Source organism: Saccopteryx bilineata, chromosome 6, assembly GCF_036850765.1.
Source record: "Saccopteryx bilineata isolate mSacBil1 chromosome 6, mSacBil1_pri_phased_curated, whole genome shotgun sequence".
NCBI classification, from domain to species: Eukaryota; Metazoa; Chordata; class Mammalia; order Chiroptera; family Emballonuridae; genus Saccopteryx; species Saccopteryx bilineata.
The window spans coordinates 146988427-147006748 of NC_089495.1; the positions used below are offsets into that span (position 1 = coordinate 146988427).

At 37.1% G+C, this 18322-nt stretch overlaps 1 protein-coding gene across 12 annotated transcripts in view; it reads right to left on the bottom strand.

Annotated features, from left to right (window-relative positions):
• PUM2 (pumilio RNA binding family member 2) overlaps positions 1 to 18322 on the bottom strand; it is a 103034-nt gene that overhangs the window by 22546 nt on the left and 62166 nt on the right. For 4 of the 12 annotated variants that reach the window (XM_066237882.1, XM_066237880.1, XM_066237886.1 and 1 more), the window contains 3 exons: positions 16550 to 16693; positions 16144 to 16437; positions 11644 to 11880 (listed from right to left, as the gene is read on the bottom strand). In XM_066237882.1, the coding sequence (XP_066093979.1) occupies positions 11644 to 11880; positions 16144 to 16437; positions 16550 to 16693 (675 nt within the window). The remainder of the gene's footprint in view (positions 1 to 11643; positions 11881 to 16143; positions 16438 to 16549; positions 16694 to 18322) is intronic. The other 8 variants (XM_066237885.1, XM_066237883.1, XM_066237884.1 and 5 more) reach the window with 5 other exon arrangements.

An 18322-nucleotide genomic window follows, 5' to 3' on the forward strand; every position in this document is an offset into this window, starting at 1 on the left:
GATGGTCAGAAATCCCCCAGACATTAACGGAAAACCAACCATGGTTTTGAGAATCTTCTATCAGCAGAAACACTGTCAGCCGGCACTGAGAGGGACAGAGATGAGACAGTGAAGAATGACTCTGACAGCAGAGTCATGCACACAAGAGGCCACAAGTGATTATTCTCAAGCTCGAAACCAAACAGATTCTGCCCTGCTGTGTTTCAGACTGGTCTGGGACTGGTAATCCTTTATTGCTTCTATTTTCTTCCTTTTGGAATGGGAATGTCTATCCTATGTCTGCTCCATTACAGTATTTTGGGAGCAAAGAACTTATTTCCTAGGTTTCACAGGTCCATAGGTATAGAGGAATTTTGACCCAGGCCAAATCATACCCAGTCTCACCTGATTTAGAAAATGAAATCTGGAACTTCAAGTTGATGCTAGAATGTGCTAAGACTCTTGGGGGTGCTGGGATGGAGTGATGTATTTTGTATATGGGCCAAAATATAAATTTTGGGGGATCAAAGGTAAACAGTAATGGGTTGAATTGTGTCTCCACAAAAGATGTTTAAGTCTTAATTTTTGGTACCTGTGAGTTTTACTTTATTTGGAAACAGAGTCTTTGCAGATGTAATCGTTTAAAATGAAGTCATACTGAATTAGGTTGGTTTCTCATCCAAAGACTGGTATCCTTTTAAGAGTCGGAAAATCAAGATAGACAGACACAGGGAGAATGCCACATCCTAATGGAGGCAGAGAATGGAGTGATATATCTACAAGCCAAGGAATGCCAAGGACTGCCAGCCAGCACAAGAAGCTGCAAGAACTATGCTGTACCGTGTCACAGGAACACGGGCCTGGCCAATACCTTCATGTCTTCTGGCCTTCAGAATTGTGAGACAATAAATTTGTTTTAAACCAATTATAAACCAATACACAGGCTATCTATCTTCTTAACAACCCTGTGAGACAAAGATATTATCTCCCTTTTACTTATGATACAATTGGCTTACACAAGCTAAAATACCTTATTTAAGGATGCATAGCTAATAATTAGACTGAGGGTTTTTTCTTTTCTTTTTACTATTATGTCTGAATAATTCCCTTAGAGCGTTGTTATATTCTACTATGAAGAACATTTAAAGCCATGTAATTTTAAAAATCTAGGATATGCTTGAGGTTACATGGGAAGTAAACCACATAAAATATATACTTCTAATTATCATTAACTATATATGTGTCATATAGAAACAATTTAATTGAGGGAAAGAATGAGGCTTCATTCAATGAATTTAAAAACCAACGTGATTTTAGTTAAAATTATAATCTTCTGTATGACGTTAATAGGATAATATAAAAATCAAAACGCATAACCATGTTAAGTGTTCTATCTTGAATGTGACATTTTGCAATATATGACCAAACAACATTAAGTTGCAAACTACATTAAGATGAAAGAATCTGTGTTTCCATTTCTATTGCTTGTAATTTTTTCCTAAAAGCAATGAAATAATCTTACCTTTTAGCCTCTACGGCCTAAACTAAAAAAAAAAGAAAAAGAAAAAAGGACAAAAACAAACACTTTATGGACACAAACAGTGTGGTGACAGAGGGGTGGGGAGGCAAATGGATGAGGGTGTGGGAGAGATAAATGGTGATGGATGAAGACTTGATTTGGCAGTGCCTGTAACACATGCAGGGGTCCCCAAACTTTTTACACAGGGGGCCAGTTCACTGTCCCACAGACTGTTGGAGGGCCACCACATACAGTACTCCTCTCACTGACCACCAATGAAAGAGGTGCCCCTTCCAGAAGTGCAGCAGAGGGCCAGATAAATGGCCTCAGGGGGCCGCATGCGGCCCGTGGGCCGCAGTTTGGGGACGCCTGCAGTATGGTGTACAGAGATGTGTGATGTCTTGTAGGATTGGGCACCTGAAACCAGTGTGATTATGTTAACTAGTGTCCCCCTAATACTTAAGATATAAAAGGAAGAAGGCACCATCTGCACAGAAGACATTTACTACAATACTCTCCCCTCATTCATCAAAGAACATTTAAACAGACCAAGTTTTTAACATGTAAACTACTGTCTTCAGACTAATATTTCTATGACTAACTTTACCAATTTCCATTATTCCTTTAAGAAAGGCTACTTTATGTATGGTTAGAAAATTGTCTGAATCTTTTATCTTTGGTGAAAACTATCTCTATGGCTGTAGAATATGAAGACAACTTAAAAAAAACCCAAAAGAAAAAGCAGTGGGCTGAACTTGACTGGCTGCCTAATATGAACAAATGAGCAAAAGTATTTCCCTGTATGTATCAAATCACCCTCTCAGATTTTACCTGAATGCCTTTCTCTGGTTACTACTTTTGGTGACAGTGAGCAAATCAGGCTGTATCTGCACTGCCTTCTGAATATTCCTGTTGAGATTTCATGCCCAGCTGCCCTTTCTGATTGGAGGAAAGGAAAACTGTAGGTGCTGGAATTGTTCTCTTAAGTCAGGGGTCCGGAACCTTTTTGGCTGAAAGCCATGAACGCCACATATTTTAAAATGTAATTCCACAAGAGCCATACAATGACCCATGTACTTTATGCATTATCCAATAAAAATCTGGTGTTGTCCCGGAGGATAGCTATGATTGGCTCCAGCCACCGGCAACCATGAACATAGCTGTAGGAAATGAATGGATTGTAATACATGAGAATGTTTGTTTATATATATATATATATAATATATATATATATATTATATATATATATATATATATATTTTTTTTTTTTGCATTTTTCTGAAGCTGGAAACAGGGAGAGACAGTCAGACAGACTCCCGCATGCGCCCGACTGGGATCCACCCGGCACGCCCACCAGGGGGCGACGCTCTGCCCACCAGGGGGCGATGCTCTGCCCATCCTGGGCGTCGCCATGTTGCGACCAGAGCCACTCTAGCGCCTGGGGCAGAGGCCACAGAGCCATCCCCAGCGCCCGGGCCATCTTTGCTCCAATGGAGCCTTGGCTGCAGGAGGGGAAGAGAGAGACAGAGAGGAAGGCGCGGCGGAGGGGTGGAGAAGCAAATGGGCGCTTCTCCTATGTGCCCTGGCCGGGAATCGAACCCGGGTCCTCCGCATGCTAGGCCAATGCTCTACCGCTGAGCCAACCGGCCAGGGTGAGAATGTTTTATATTTTTAACATTATTGTTTTTTTATTAAAGATTTGTCTGCGAGCCAGATGCAGCCATCAAAAGAGCCACATCTGGCTTGCGAGCCATAGGTTCCCGACCCGTCTTAAGTCATGATTACTAAGGATTTATGCAATCATAAGTTTTGCTTCACAAATTATAAATACTGAGAATAATTTTGATCCTAGGCACATTATAAACACTCATTTTCTCTCTTGATGGGGTTGCTATGATGGTGGTAAGAGGGCTGAACTGGGAAGGTGATGTGAAAGAAGCATTTAACACAGAAGAACATATCCCCCTCCAAAAATATCCCCAAATGAAACATACACATGCAAAAATAAAAACTCCACAAACAACTGTCATAAAACTTCTCAAAGTACAGTACTCTAAAGGGTATGATCTCAATACATTGATCAAGAGCACACTGAGTGCAGGCAGTCAAATAGGGTTTTAATGTAGAAATCTATGCAGGGTATAAAATAATTTTTTAAACAAGAAAGTAGCAGACTCATCAATAAAATATAAGGGAAAAACCACTAAAATTAATTTACAAAAATGTTTGTTGAGATCTGAATACTCTTACAGCTGTGGAAGAAGTCTAGACTTTCACTGTTTTAATCCTTTTTTTTCAAACTCACTTTTCTCACCAACTCATAATAGGCTGAATTCTATTTTACCACAATTTTATTAAAAGTTCACAAAAATTCTACACTTAAAGACAGGAAAAGATATTTTATATATCTAGATAGGTATACATTCTTTGGATGAATGCCATTTCAGAATGAGCCACACAGAACTGGCCTCAAAATTTTGCTCCTTCTTAACTTCATGACTATAAGCACATTACTTAATTTCTTTGGGAATGAAATGTGTGTGTGTGTGTGTATTGTAAAAGAACAGTCAGAAGTTCATATCTCCCATTTGGATCTTCAATTGCTCCAGTCTAACTTACTGAAAATACTATCATTTCCAAATATATAAGAGTGGCGCCTTGGCCACCAATCGGGTAACTAAATGAGTAGGTCTATTTCTGGATTCTCCTACTCAACTGGTCTATTTATTTATCTTTGTGCCTGGACCACAATCTTAGTTACTGTAGCTTTATGTTAAGTTTTGATATGTAGCAAAGTTACTAAGTTCTCGATGTTCTTCAAGATTCTTACTAGTCAGTGTGTCATCTTGCCCTTGCTCCACTGGACTTATTCCCAAGTACCTTCTCACATTCTGCTGAAAATATTCTTAGCTTGCCACACACTTCTAAACTGTCCACCTCCTCTTATTAGATATTTTAAACAAGTGCTCCAGGTGATTCTGATGCTAAACCACTGAATCAGATCAAGTATTTTCTATTCCTAACTCTGTGATTATCTTGACTGAAATAACTGGTGAAAACACTGTTATTAGAACCACAAAATCATAGCTAACATTATTAAAGAACAGGAAGTAAAACATAAGGGTGAAAATTAATCAGTGACCCCGAATTAGGTATAAGATCAATGAATTTGTATACAGAAGCGAAACATAAAATACCTCCATACAAGAAATAATTTTAAAATTTCTTCACAACATGTTTCACACTCAATAATCAAATAAACAAACCAAAGGGTTGAGGCAGTGCTTAAATTTATACTACCATGAGAACCTGTAAATAATATCTTGTTGAGGGCTAGATATGCTGTTCTATAGTCAGTCCCTGTATCACCTGCTTGAGCAAACATTCTTATTTCATGGAGTAGATAATATATTTGCACTTTAAATGTCTAGACAAGAACTTTTCTAGAAATCTCAAGAGTAATTAAAATAAAAAAGGTATCGAGAAGTCTAGTAGAGAGAACTTAAAAAAAACATGACCTGCCATTGTGAGATAAACAGTTTCTGAGAGTCTGATTAGAATATTATTATTTACAAACTTTGTGAAGTTGTTCATTATAGAACAGCATAACAGAAAAAGCAAGACTCGTAACAGGAGTCAGCACTATGTTTTAGCCTCAATTCTGCCATTTAGTGTCTCTTGGGCTCATATGACCTATAATTTTCTCACCTATAATGGGCATATTACTCAGCGACTCTGTGTTAACAATCAGGATGAAATGAAATAATGAACATGAAGGTGCTTAAGAAAACTATCAAATGCTATTCAGTTAAAGGGAACTTACTACTTAAATGGTAACAGCACTTCCAACAAAAGCTTCAAAAATCAGTTTTCTGCTTCAAGGACCATCTATGAAACTTGAGAAAAACTGGGCACGGCCTTACAACAAATCTGACCTGTTTTTTTTTTTGTTGTTGTTGTTGTTTTATAGGGACAGAGAGAGAGAGTCAAAGAGAGGGATAGATAGGGACAGACAGGAACGAAGAGAGACAAGAAGCATCAATCATCAGTTTTTCATTGTGACACCTTAGTTCAGGGGTCAGGAACCTATGGCTTGCGAGCCAGATGTGGCTCTTTCAATGGCTGCATCTGGCTCGCAGACAAATCTTTAATAAAAAAATAATAACATTAAAAATATAAAACATTCTCATGTATTACAATCCATTCATTTCCTACTGCTCATGTTCATGGTTGCGGGTGGCTGGAGCCAGTCACAGTTGTCCTCTGGGACAACACCAAATTTTTATTGGATAATGTGTAACGTACACGGGTCATTGTATGGCTCTCATGGAATTACATTTTAAAATATGTGGCGTTCGTGGCTCTCTCAGCCAAAAGGGTTCCCGACCCCTGAAGTAACCCTTTGCTCAAGCCAGTGACTTTGGGTCCAAGCTGGTTTGCATTTTGCTCAAGCCAGATGAGCCTGTGCTCAAACTGGTGACCTCGGGGTCTCGAACCTGGGTCCTCCGCATCCCAGTCCGACGCTCTATCCACTGCGCCACCGCCTGGTCAGGCGACCTGTTTTTTTTTTTTCTTCCTGAAGCTGGAAACAGGGAGAGACAGTCAGACAGACTCCCGCATGCGCCCGACTGGGATCCACCCGGCACGCCCACCAGGGGGCAATGCTCTGCCCATCCTGGGCGTCGCCATGTTGCAACCAGAGCCACTCTAGCGCCTGAGGCAGAGGCCACAGAGCCATCCCCAGCGCCCGGGCCATCTTTTGCTCCAATGGAGCCTTGGCTGCGGGAGAGGAGGAGAGAGACAGAGAGGAAAGCTTGGCGGAGGGGTGGAGAAGCAAATGGGCGCTTCTCCTGTGTGCCCTGGCCGGGAATCGAACCCGGGTCCTCCGCATGCTAGGCCGACGCTCTACCGCTGAGCCAACCGGCCAGGGCAGGCGACCTGTTTTAATTCTTAAACATTTCATGCTAGAGAAGCGGCAGACTATATCTGGCAAAGATCAGCAATTTTATTTTTTTTAAGATCAGCAATTTTAATACATGTACTATTTAACAGGAAAAATGATCCTAAAAATTAGTATTATCCTGATGACATTTAATAAATATAAAATCTGCTGTTATTAGGAAAACAGGTTATACAATTTTCTAGTCCATAGCAAGCTAATGTACTGTTTGATTACTAAATCCATCATGTAAACAAATCTTCAGAACCGATAGTCACCTTTCAATAGCAAATTTCACTAAGTACAAAGTCTGAGTTCGACGTTTTAATGCCCTCTTCTGAAGAAACAAGTCAATTCAAAAATGAAAAGGTACAAGGGAAAAATCCATTAGTTTGTCATACCCTAAATTAAATAAAAATACAGAATAATGCTTTATACCCAGTATCAATCTAATTACTATGAGCATAACGATCAGAGTAAATAAGAAATCACTAACTTATTTTAAAGGTTTCCTGAAATAAGAAAAATAAAGGCAGGAACAATAAGGAAGGAACAAACTAGTTAGCTAGCCCCAGGCAGATTAAAATAATATTGCAAATATTTAATGTTCTATTACAAGAAGTTAAATATCTTTTGTTTTTCTTAAATATTTATTGATTTGAGAGAGAGAGAGAGAGAGAGAGAGAGAGGGGATGGGGGAGGAACAAGAAGCATCAATTCATAGTAGTTCTTCTTATATGTGCCTTGACCTGGCAAACCCAGGGTTTTGAATCTGTGACCTCAACATTCCACGTTAACGCTTTTATCTACTACAGATCAGGCAGGATTGAAATATCTTGAAATAAGATGCTGACTTTTTCTTTTTTTTTACAGAGACAGAGAGTGTCAGAGAGAAGGATAGACAGGGATAGACAGGAACGGAGAGATGAGAAGCATCAATCATTAGTTTTTAGTTGCGCATTGCAACACCTTAGTTGTTCATTGACTGCTTTCTCTTATGTGCCTTGACTGTGGGCCTTCAGCAGACGGAGTAACCCCTTGCTCGAGCCAGTGACCTTGGGTACAAGCTGGTGAGCTTTTGCTCAAACCAGTTGAGCCCGCGCTCAAGCTGGCGACCTCGGGGTCTCGAACTTGGGTCCTCGGCATCCCAGTCTGACGCTCTATCCACTGCACCACCTCCTAGTCAGGCTCAAGATGCTTTTATCAGAGAGAATGAGTAATACAACATGAGAATCTAATTCACTTACTATCCAACGCTGCCCAAAATTTGACATCACTCTTTGCATTTCAAGATAAAAATCATTAAGCTTAAAATTCTCTTTTCTTGGTCCCTTCACACTTACTTCTCTGAACCCCCAGTAATTTAACTGCTGCTTTTAAAGAATTAATGTCGGCCCTGACGGGTGGCTCAGCGGTAGAGCGTCAGCTCGGCGTACAGGAGTCCCGGGTTCGATTCCCGGCCAGGGCACACAGGAGAGGCGCCCATTTGCTTCTCCACCCCTCCCCCTCTCCTTCCTCTCTGTCTCTCTCTTCCCCTCCCACAGCGAGGCTCCACTGGAGCAAAGATGGCCCAGGCGCTGGGGATGGCTCTGTGGCCTCTGCCTCAGGCGCTAGAATGGCTCTGGACGCAACAGAGCAACGCCCCAGAGGGGCAAAGCATCGCCCCCTGGTGGGCATGCCAGGTGGATCCCGGTCGGTTGGGTGCATGCAGGAGAGTGTCTGACTGCCTCCCCGTTTCCAGCTTCAGAAAAATGGAAAAAAAAAAAATGAATGTCAACATTAGAGTCAATCTGAAGGAACTCCAAATGGCCAAAAATGGTAAATTTTTACGGCAATAAAAAGGTGTAAAATTGATGTCTGAGACTGCAATGAAATGATAAAATCATAAAATCCATCAATTTGCAGGTACAATGATGACTTAAAAAAAAAAGAAGTTGCTAGGAAATCAGCTCACTCTGAAAGTTAGAAAATAAAAAGAAATCAAGCATTAGCCTAACATATAGAAACTATATATTTTAAAGTAACCTCTCAATTGATGAGGAAAATTTATTTTTTACAGAAAAGTTTCAGCTAATAAATGCAGAAGAAATGAAAAAATCAAGAGCATTTTATAACTGCTGGAGAAATATTCAAGCAATGAGCAGACTGACAGCCTCACAACGGGGATGCCAGACATGGTGGTGCAGCAGCAAGTCCAGAACCTCCTCCTGTGCAAAATCACACACCAAGCAACAAACAACCAGGCTGAGCCTCTGGGTTAATTCCATTCTACAGAAAATATGAAGAGAAATTAATATAGGGACGTATTACACACTACCATGGGAAAGCAGTAAGCAAAGTCAAGAATATGGGAAAGTCAACAGGACAGTTTCTTCAACAAATACATGGAAGGCAAAAAAGAAGACGAAGGAGAAATGGTTCCCTATTAAAAGATATATCAAACAAATGCAATGTATGAACCTTATCTGGCCCCTGAATTTAAACAATACAACTGCAAAAAGACATTTAAGACATTAGAGTAATAAAAATTAATTTTAAAAGGTATGATAATGATATTGTGGTTATATTGCTTTTTTTAAAAAAAGGGGTTTCTCTTAGAAATTTTGTAAAAGAAAATGGAAAAATGAAACATTTTTTTTCCTGTTCCTAACTTCAATATATTAAAAATAGAAAATCCTAACAAAATATTTTAGTTTACAAAAACTGAACAATCAAAACCTATCAACTGAAATACTCCTTCTTTAATTAAAAGGTGAATTACTAGTCATTCTGCTAAAACTATTTATGTTACTCAAATAACAATTATTTTTAAGGTGAATTATCCTTTTTTGGAAAGCCAGAAGCACAAAATGTTGCCAATAGGCCTTTCTGTGAATTAAATAGCATGAACAAAGGAAGAGCTAGTAAAAAAAAAAAAAAAGAAACAAACAAACAAACAACCCCTCCCCCTCCAAATTAACATGTTTTATCCAGTACTTGAAGAGTGCAGCATCAAAGCCTATCATTAATGATAATGATTACATGTTTAAAATATCACAAGAAAATAACTTGGAACTAATCCCAACCAATTCTAATGAAACTGAGAACTTATATCTATCTCATGATATTATAATCTTAATGTGTGAGTTCAGTAAAATTATTTTTTAAATGAATATGCAAATTCATTTCCATATGTATCTAAATCATCAGCCTTGATAACTTGATTCATGAAGAAATCTACTTCAAGGACATACAATTAAAATATTTTTTAGATCAAGGATTAAAATATTTTTTAGAGCATATAAGTCTTACATTGTGAGTGAGTCACAGGAAAGCAAAGATTCAATTATTTCCATGAATACTATATCAAGAGCAAATTTATAAAACTTATTATCTTCAACCCAGCAGAGTCTATTTCTTGTTAACAACACAACCTGTCATATTACAACTAAAGCTTAAAAAGGAAAGAATATAAAAAAACATCTACAGATAATTCCAATCAGAGGTGCACTAAAATATCAGATTCTAAACTAAAGTTTAACTACGGGTATGAAGTATCAGGGTGATGGAGAATTGCTGGCCCAAGTTCTGATTATTTCTCATAACCGACTATAATTCCTTCCTTATGCATCTACATGGATTCTTTATAATCTAAAAAAAAAAATCTAGATTGCTCTTTAATCTTAGAGCCATCTAAAAAAGTCATCTATAATCAAATTCGAAGCAATCTGTGTAAAATAATTAATGCCATTTATACAAGCTTTAAAGCACAACATAGTAACAGTTGACAGAAATCTGACCTGAAACTTACCTATAAAAAAAATGACAGGACAGAACAAATATAACCATAACGAAGAAAACACAAAACTACTATGAAATGTTTATTCTTAGGTTTGTTATGTTCCATATTTGTGTGTCCATTTCAAAGTTTCAAAAGCATGTCTTATATAAAGGTGTGAAGTAGGTCTAAACAGAAGTCATAGAATTCAGGAACTGAGCAACTCCAGTGACTAAGATGATAAATGAAGAAACATGTTAGACTAAACACTGATACCTTTACACAAATAGTGCTGGCAAAACAGGCCATAGGAACCCCCTGGATAAATTAATTGTTTATGTATATATATATTCAATATCCCCCAAAGAGCAGAGGTCAAGAATTTGAGGTGTACGACCAGTTTTTAAAAAAGGAATCTGGCTCACTTTGCAAAGACAAAATTCTAAATGATAATTACTACAAAAGATACCTTTGTTTCATGGACAATGAGCTTTAAAAAAAGAGAGCTATAACCTTATGATGGGGGAAGGATCAAAAGTACCTGCTTACAATGAAAACATTACTTCTTAAATTGAAAGCTAATTTAAATCTTTCCAAGCACATAAGAGTCAGCAATAGAATCTCTCCCTTTTAGTTGAGGTAACTAGGATTACAAAAATACAAAATCTAATTTTAATGAAAATATTTTTTAAGAGGAGACAGAGATTTATACAAAGCCTCTCATTTCTAAAAACCCTTCAAAATATACTGTTAATTACATGGATAAATATTTCCCAGAAAGGGAAAAAGGTAACCAATTCAGTAATCTTAGGGTGGGGGCAGTTTTAATATCCAGAGATAAACAAAAGTTCTGAATACTCCAACTTCAAGGGTACAACAAGCCTAAACCATTTTTTATCTTAAACTAACAACATATTTAAAAGTAAGAGAAATATATGGATCAAACCCTTAAGATTCTTTAACTCACAAACATATTAAATTCATATACCCTGACATAACTCTTTGGTAAAATGGCCAGGCATTCAAAGGCCAAAGTAAAACCCACTGTACTAAATGAAATTATTTAAAGTTAAAAAATTATGTGACTAATGTTTTTCTTTTGGTGTGCAAATTTTTACTAGTGAAAATTTCTTTCACTATCATTCATAAATAGTTGACTTTTCAGATGATCTTTAACACACACAAATCAAAAGCACAGACAAGAAAAAACACCACTGTATTTCATAAAAGAAAACAAGATACAATAGGGGTCTTTACCTTACTGTACATTAGACCCTCATTTAAAATTTTCATGACAATAGAACTTTTTCAAAAGGCTAATAACTAAAAGCAAAAGCAATTTGGCATGTTTTACCCAACATTAAATATTTTACATATATTAAAAACATACACACAAACACACTTACATGTATACATACAAATAAAAAGGGTTTTGGGTTGTTTTTTTACCTAAATGCAAACTGGATGAGGATCCATGTGATGATAGTGATGGCGGTGGCGTAAGTGAATGTCCTGGAGTTTGGCTTGGCAGAGGCATGCCTATTGGACTTGGAGAGGAGGAAAATCCCAGACTATGGTAAAATGGTTGCCCTATGGGTGCTAGGCTGCTACTAGATCTTTTGTACAAGTCAGAGCTAGTAGATAGAGACTCTCTCCTTGTGGCACTACTACTTGCAGAACTGCCAACTGAAGAAGAAATAAAAAAAACCCTAATTACATACAGTGTTAACTGAATAAAACCTATCCCCAACTCTTGCTGGGAAATAACAGAAGTGATCACAATAATTATTTTTAAAAATATAATGGAGAAGATAATTACTGTGATAACTACATATACTAACTTATTAATCATAAAAGGGTATAAATGCACCCCAATAAAGTAACCAAATACTTAACATAGCAGTCATATGTTCATTATTTCACACATATTTACCATTGACACATATGATTTCTGTGCTTTAATACCCTGGTATGATTTATAAACCCTGGCATTGTAAGTTGTCTGCTTTATGATAAGCTAGAGAGTAAATTCCAATCGGTTAAATTTTGGTAGTGTCCTAACCAGTTCTTAAGACTTCAATTCAATGCCAAGAAAAGACTATATTGATAAAGAGATTATTATAATATATTTTCCTCACCATTTACTTAATTTGGTTTCTACCTGTGTTCAAACCATAATACTTTACGTCCATATTGGCCCAAATACTAGTCAACTGTGAAATATGCATGGCAGCTTATTCCTCGGTACTTTTCACACTACAAATTTTCCTTATCCTTCAACAACTAAATTACAAAATGTTTATGAAAAAACTAAACCTTCTTTTAGAAAACAGCTCTTGTAACTATTATCACACCAAAAACATGCTTTCACTTACCCCTTAGGATCTTCCAGTCCTAAGATTTTACCCCGTTAGCCCCTTGCTCAATTGAAAACTGATCAGCCTTTTTTTTCTTAGATAATATATAATTATTTAATATTACAATCCTTATTGTCCTACATACTCTGAATTCTCTTTTTAAAAACAAAAATTTCATTTATTGATTTTATGCGGTGGGGGGGATGATGAGAAGCAGTTGCTTCGCTCTAGCTGTTCACTGCTTGTTATATGTGCCTTCACCAGGCAAGCCCAGGGATTCAAACCGGCGACCTCAGCATTCCAGGTTGACGCTGTATCCTCTGCGCCACCACAGGCCAGGCTACATACTGAATTATTACTTAATTCCAAATTCAACTATTAACCTCCTAGTCCTTTTTCCCTTTTGTGCTCCACAAAAGTCATAAAAGAACAGGAGAATCAAATTACCATGTAGCTGTGCAACCAATGCTCAGAAAGCAACCCAAGACTTTAGCTGTTAATGTATATCTGGATAATTAAATCCTTTACCAAGTGTTTGAAGGGGCTGTCCAAAACTCCCAATTCTTGTCTCAGTACCCATATTTTCAAGTATGCATCTTTCTTACTTCTAAGACTGTTCTTTTTAAACCAAATGCCTTTTCGCCTATGGGAATTTCTTAAGCTGTCAAGTTTTTTAAGGACACATTCTATATTCGGACCAATGTGGTAATTTGTTTCAAGAGAATTTTCAAAGTTTCTATTTGGACTTGGTTTTCTAACCTCAAGTCAATTATAAGTAGGTCATATAGGTATAGATTAAAGAGAAAAATTAAGCAGAGCACCTGATGGGTAGACCAAGTTAAGCTTACAATACAGGTAAGAAACTTTAATTACATTGGCTCTTGCCAAATTCAAAATTCTGTAAAGGAAAAATACCAGGCTCCCGCTGCTATATTAGGCAAAATAGTGTAACAATATTCAATCTTTTATTAACTGTCAGTGCAGTTCCTGAAAGACTGACAATGTGTTTTACTGAAAAATTTGTATCTTAAGATAGCATTATAATAAAGAAATACTAGGTAACTATATGCATTTTAATAGCAAAAAAAAAAAAAAAGTAAACACTAATATAGTAAATAGCTCTTCTTGAATTGGTTTTGGCAAAAATTGTCAATGTATGCTACATTAATTATGTTAATTTAAAAGGACACTGTCAAAGTGATTTTTATAAGACACTGCTACATTTTAAAGTCCTATTTATTTCAGAAACAATTTAACTGACAAAGACAATAAATAGCTCTCTAGTATCAGAGAGCAGTAACACTATCACTCCCTGGCAAATAAATAAACCATAATTCTGACACATGCAATATATTTTCCTCCAAAAAGGAAAAGCCAAACCAAACATTTAAAAGTAATTCAAAATAGCTTAAGCAAAACAAACTGGCTCCTTAAGTTTTACTATATGCCTAAATTATCTGCAAAAGTATGACTATGAAATATGAAAGTTTATTTAAAATATCTAAAAAGCTAGACAGACAATAGTTGCTATTTATCAACTGTGTGTAGAATGTTAAACTATAAACTTTCTATTATAATAGCACTTTCTAAATAACGGTATCAAAAGGATGATTTAATCACTATATCATAATAATCTTAGCCAGCTGTTTTATAAATTAGGGCATTTAACACTCTTAAGCAGGAATAATTTCATCATATAAGTAAGAGAATGACTGTGTATATGTTACTGCGTGTGGAAATGTACACATAACCACAATACACTTTAGATTTCATATAGGCATGGAACTGCCATAATGAGAAACAGCCATAGGTTTGTTCTAAGTGTACATATTGTAGCACTTGAGTGAATTCTCACCAAAATGTCCAAGAGGAGAGAGAAGATGTAAGACTATTTACTGGATTTGGGGTGGTAATCGTTAATACCCTCTGAAGCAAGATAAAACAGAGGTACCCAGACTGATCAGAATTGAGTAGGCAATGCTTATAAAGGAGGCATGAAGAAGATAAGTTTTTGGGAAAAAGGCATCTGTAGGGAACATTTGTAGGAAACAAAATATTCATGCCAACCAATTCCTGAATGCAGGGGGAGAGCTGTTCAAAACTACAAGACAAATGGGAGTTTGGAAGACTTGGGTAAGGAGGCCTACAATACCAGATCATTAATGACATATTTTACTAGAAAAGGGTACACGAGGTTTATCAAAGCTCTTCTCTATTTTCCCTGGCTTATTTAGGATCTATACCCTACAGTTCAGAAGCTAGTTATTTCCACAAAGTTTTTTTTTTTAAAGTTATATGTTCTTTGATTTTCTTCAGCCTATTTAGTTATTTGGGGAAAATGCTTGTCAATTGTGTTAGAAGCAAAAAATGAGTCCTATGAGAGTGCTTGGCTGGAGATAAAATACTAAACTCCAAAAGCAATGAAAAAAACAATATCCAAAACAACAATTAAAAAAACCCCACCCAAACTACAAGTAGAAAATTAAATTAAAAGACTGAACAGTCTGCATGTTCACTAGATTTTCCCTTAGAAGTTCTTGTGTCCATTCTTTAGGTAATTTTGTTAGGCAACTATAATAATACCCCATTGTATTTCATTATAACAAAAAAAGCATTTTGCATCTAAAAGTTTATGGCTGTTCAAGACCATTCCTCTAGCTACAAATATTAAAAGTTTAGAAGACACTTCCTTGGAAAACTGGCAAGTATGACTGACACGTTAGTTTTGCCATTTTCCACACCAGAAAAGAATATAACTTAATGTTATACAGTCCTGACCCTCATGAAGAGAAGGCTGTCAACTGTACCAAATGAGGGGAAGCGATCCCCCCCATTGCTTCCTGAATACCCTGGGAACCTCAGAGAACGATTACTGTAAGGCGTCAACAGTGCACCTCTTCTCAATTCACTTAGTTCTTCCTCAGTTACAAAATCACTTTGTGTGGGTCAATAACTTATTTTGTGAAGCTACTTAACATTTGGATTTCTCAAGTATTATATATAAAACTAGAATGGGAAAAACATCCTTTTAAATGAATTAGTGGTAAAGGCTAAACTATTTAATCTAAAATAAATATAAGTGTACTGGTAGTTTCTTATGGGCTTGCTTCTGTTTAGAACATTTATGTTTTACTTTTATATATAATATAAAATAAAGTCTTAATCAGTAGCATGTAATAAAACTAAATCATCTGATAAGCACACAAAGACAGTTATCTTAAAACACCAGAAATTTAAGATGGCAAAAGTATTTCTTCCTCCAACATGATATAGAGTAAGGAAGAGCTAGTAATTAGCATAAAATACATTGTGTAAACCTTCCTAAGAAAAATTACAACAGCATGGTTCTTAAAGCCAGGGGAAGAGTATTATATTTGAGAAAAGAATGGGCTGTTTGAAATGAGTTAAACATTCATAGACATTTAAAAATTTATAGGAAGTAGGTTTCCTTCCACAAAAACCAATAAACCATCAGTATTATAACTCTGTCCTTTCTATACTACCAGCTATTTATTACTGCCTATTTTAATATCAGAAAAATACATATACCTCATATCCACTTAAAGCACACTCATCTTAAAAAGAAACTTACCTGATGAACCAAACCCACTGAGGGCTGAGCCTATAGCAGCGCCCAGAGAGCTGCTGCTTCCAAAGCCAAGAGATGTACTTCCAGGCTGGCCAGGTCCATGAGAAAACAAAGAGCTGCTCTGGGAGCTATTAGTCAAAGAAGTGCTCCCGTAAAATGAATTCGACTGGAGATTAGTGCTGGGCTGCTGCTGCTGCTGCTGCTGCGGTGGCTGCGTGCCAAGTGGCCGAAACAGCCCGTTTGTGCTGCCTGTGAGACTATTTGCAGTTCCTCCAGCTGCTGCTGCTGCTGCTGCTGTGAAATAAATTTCAGACCTTTCTTAAAACTACCAAGAAAAATGATTCTGTTTTTAAAACATCTCAGACACCACCAGAAAAACATTATCCCTGAAAACATCAATTCCACTTACCAGCCTGTGCTGCTGCTGAACTAATTAAAACAGGTGTTGGAGCCATTAATCGAACTGGAGCTCCAAGGCCAGTTCTTGCTCCAGGGCCAACCACCAAGGCACCAGTCTGATCATAATAGGCAGCTGGAGCTAATACTTGATAGCCTAGATAATATAAAAATAAATGTTACTAATGAAAAGACCCAGTGTAAAAAACACATTTATTTTCCCCTGCATTTGTGTTTTTATCAACCAGAAAACACAGCTATTATATATTAATAGCTATTAATATAAAACCCTTAGTTACCATATAACAAGCAAACACATTTGAGAAGGTATTACTAAATATATGAAATGTAACAAAGTATAGGTAAATTTTAACAAAGATGCCTCTGATTTATGGACCACAAAATTAAAAACATTCCTATATTTAGTCAGTTCTGAAAAGAGGATGAATAAAGACTATGGAAAAACATGATTATTAAACAATTTTAGTTAAATTCTATATTAAATGCCTCATAACCAACATTCCCTTAGATTTTCATAAGCATTCCTTTGAAAATTTAAATCATGATATAAACAGATACCTTAAAATCATAAGGTAATAAGGTAACAGTCTATCTGTAAAGGCTGTCCCGCTAAAATCTGAACAAAAATCATGTAGACATTAAGTTTTCATAGCCTTGAACACAAGGCAGGTGACAATTTGCATTATTCCGAATTAGAGGAGAATGAGGTTTACCTCCTAACAACCTTTCTCACAGTGGGGCTTCCTCATTGGAACCACAGAACAGAAAATGACTATTTTGCCAATTCCCCCAAGGATGATACATAGTAAGTATCACTGCAGATGCATAGGAGAGAATAGTCAACAGGGCTTAGTATTTTCCCAGAACTCAGAGAAAGGCTGCCTTATACAGTAATAAGAACTATAGATCAACAGTCTGACAACCTCAGATAAAGTTGAAACACTAAGACCACCAAGACCAGCATTTTCACATGCAAAGGTTGTTTTTAATTAAACACAATAATTCTGACTGTTTTATAATTAGTATTATGATAAATATAAAGTAGGAGAACCAATCAAATGAAGAGATAGATACACACAGCAAAATATAAGCAGAAATGCAAAGTTTCCAAGCCCCTTCCTCAATTAATGAATTCCTCATGGAGCAATAAATTTGAGATGATAAGATTTCCAACTAGAGATGCCAAATAGAATATACAACTCTAAAGTTTAGAAGAGAGGTCAACACTGGAATTATAAATCTGGGAGTTGTCAACATAAAGATAATATTTAAAGCTATAAGACAGAATGAAATCCCCAAGAAAATAAAAAGGGGATCTACAGACTGAGGGTGCTTCACATTAAGAGGTTGGAGAGGGGAGGAAGAAGGAAAGAGACCTAGAAGGAACAGCCAGTATGAAACAAATTAATGTGATCTTTTGAAGGCCAAATAAAAAAGAATTTCAACGAAGGCTGAGTGATCAACAATGTCAAATGCTGTTAAAAGCCATTAAGAATTGAGAACTGGGCCCTGGCCGGTTGGCTCAGTGGTGGAGCGTCGGCCTGGCGTGTGGAGGTCCCAGGTTCGATTCCCGGCCAGGGCACACAGGAGAGGCGCCCATCTGCTTCTCCACCCCTCCCCCTCTCCTTCCTCTCTGTCTCTCTCTTCCCCTCCCACAGCCGAGGCTCCATTGGAGCAAAAGATGGCCCGGGCGCTGGGGATGGCTCCTTGGCCTCTGCCCCAGGCGCTAGAGTGGCTCTGGTCGTGACAGAGCGATGCCCCGGAT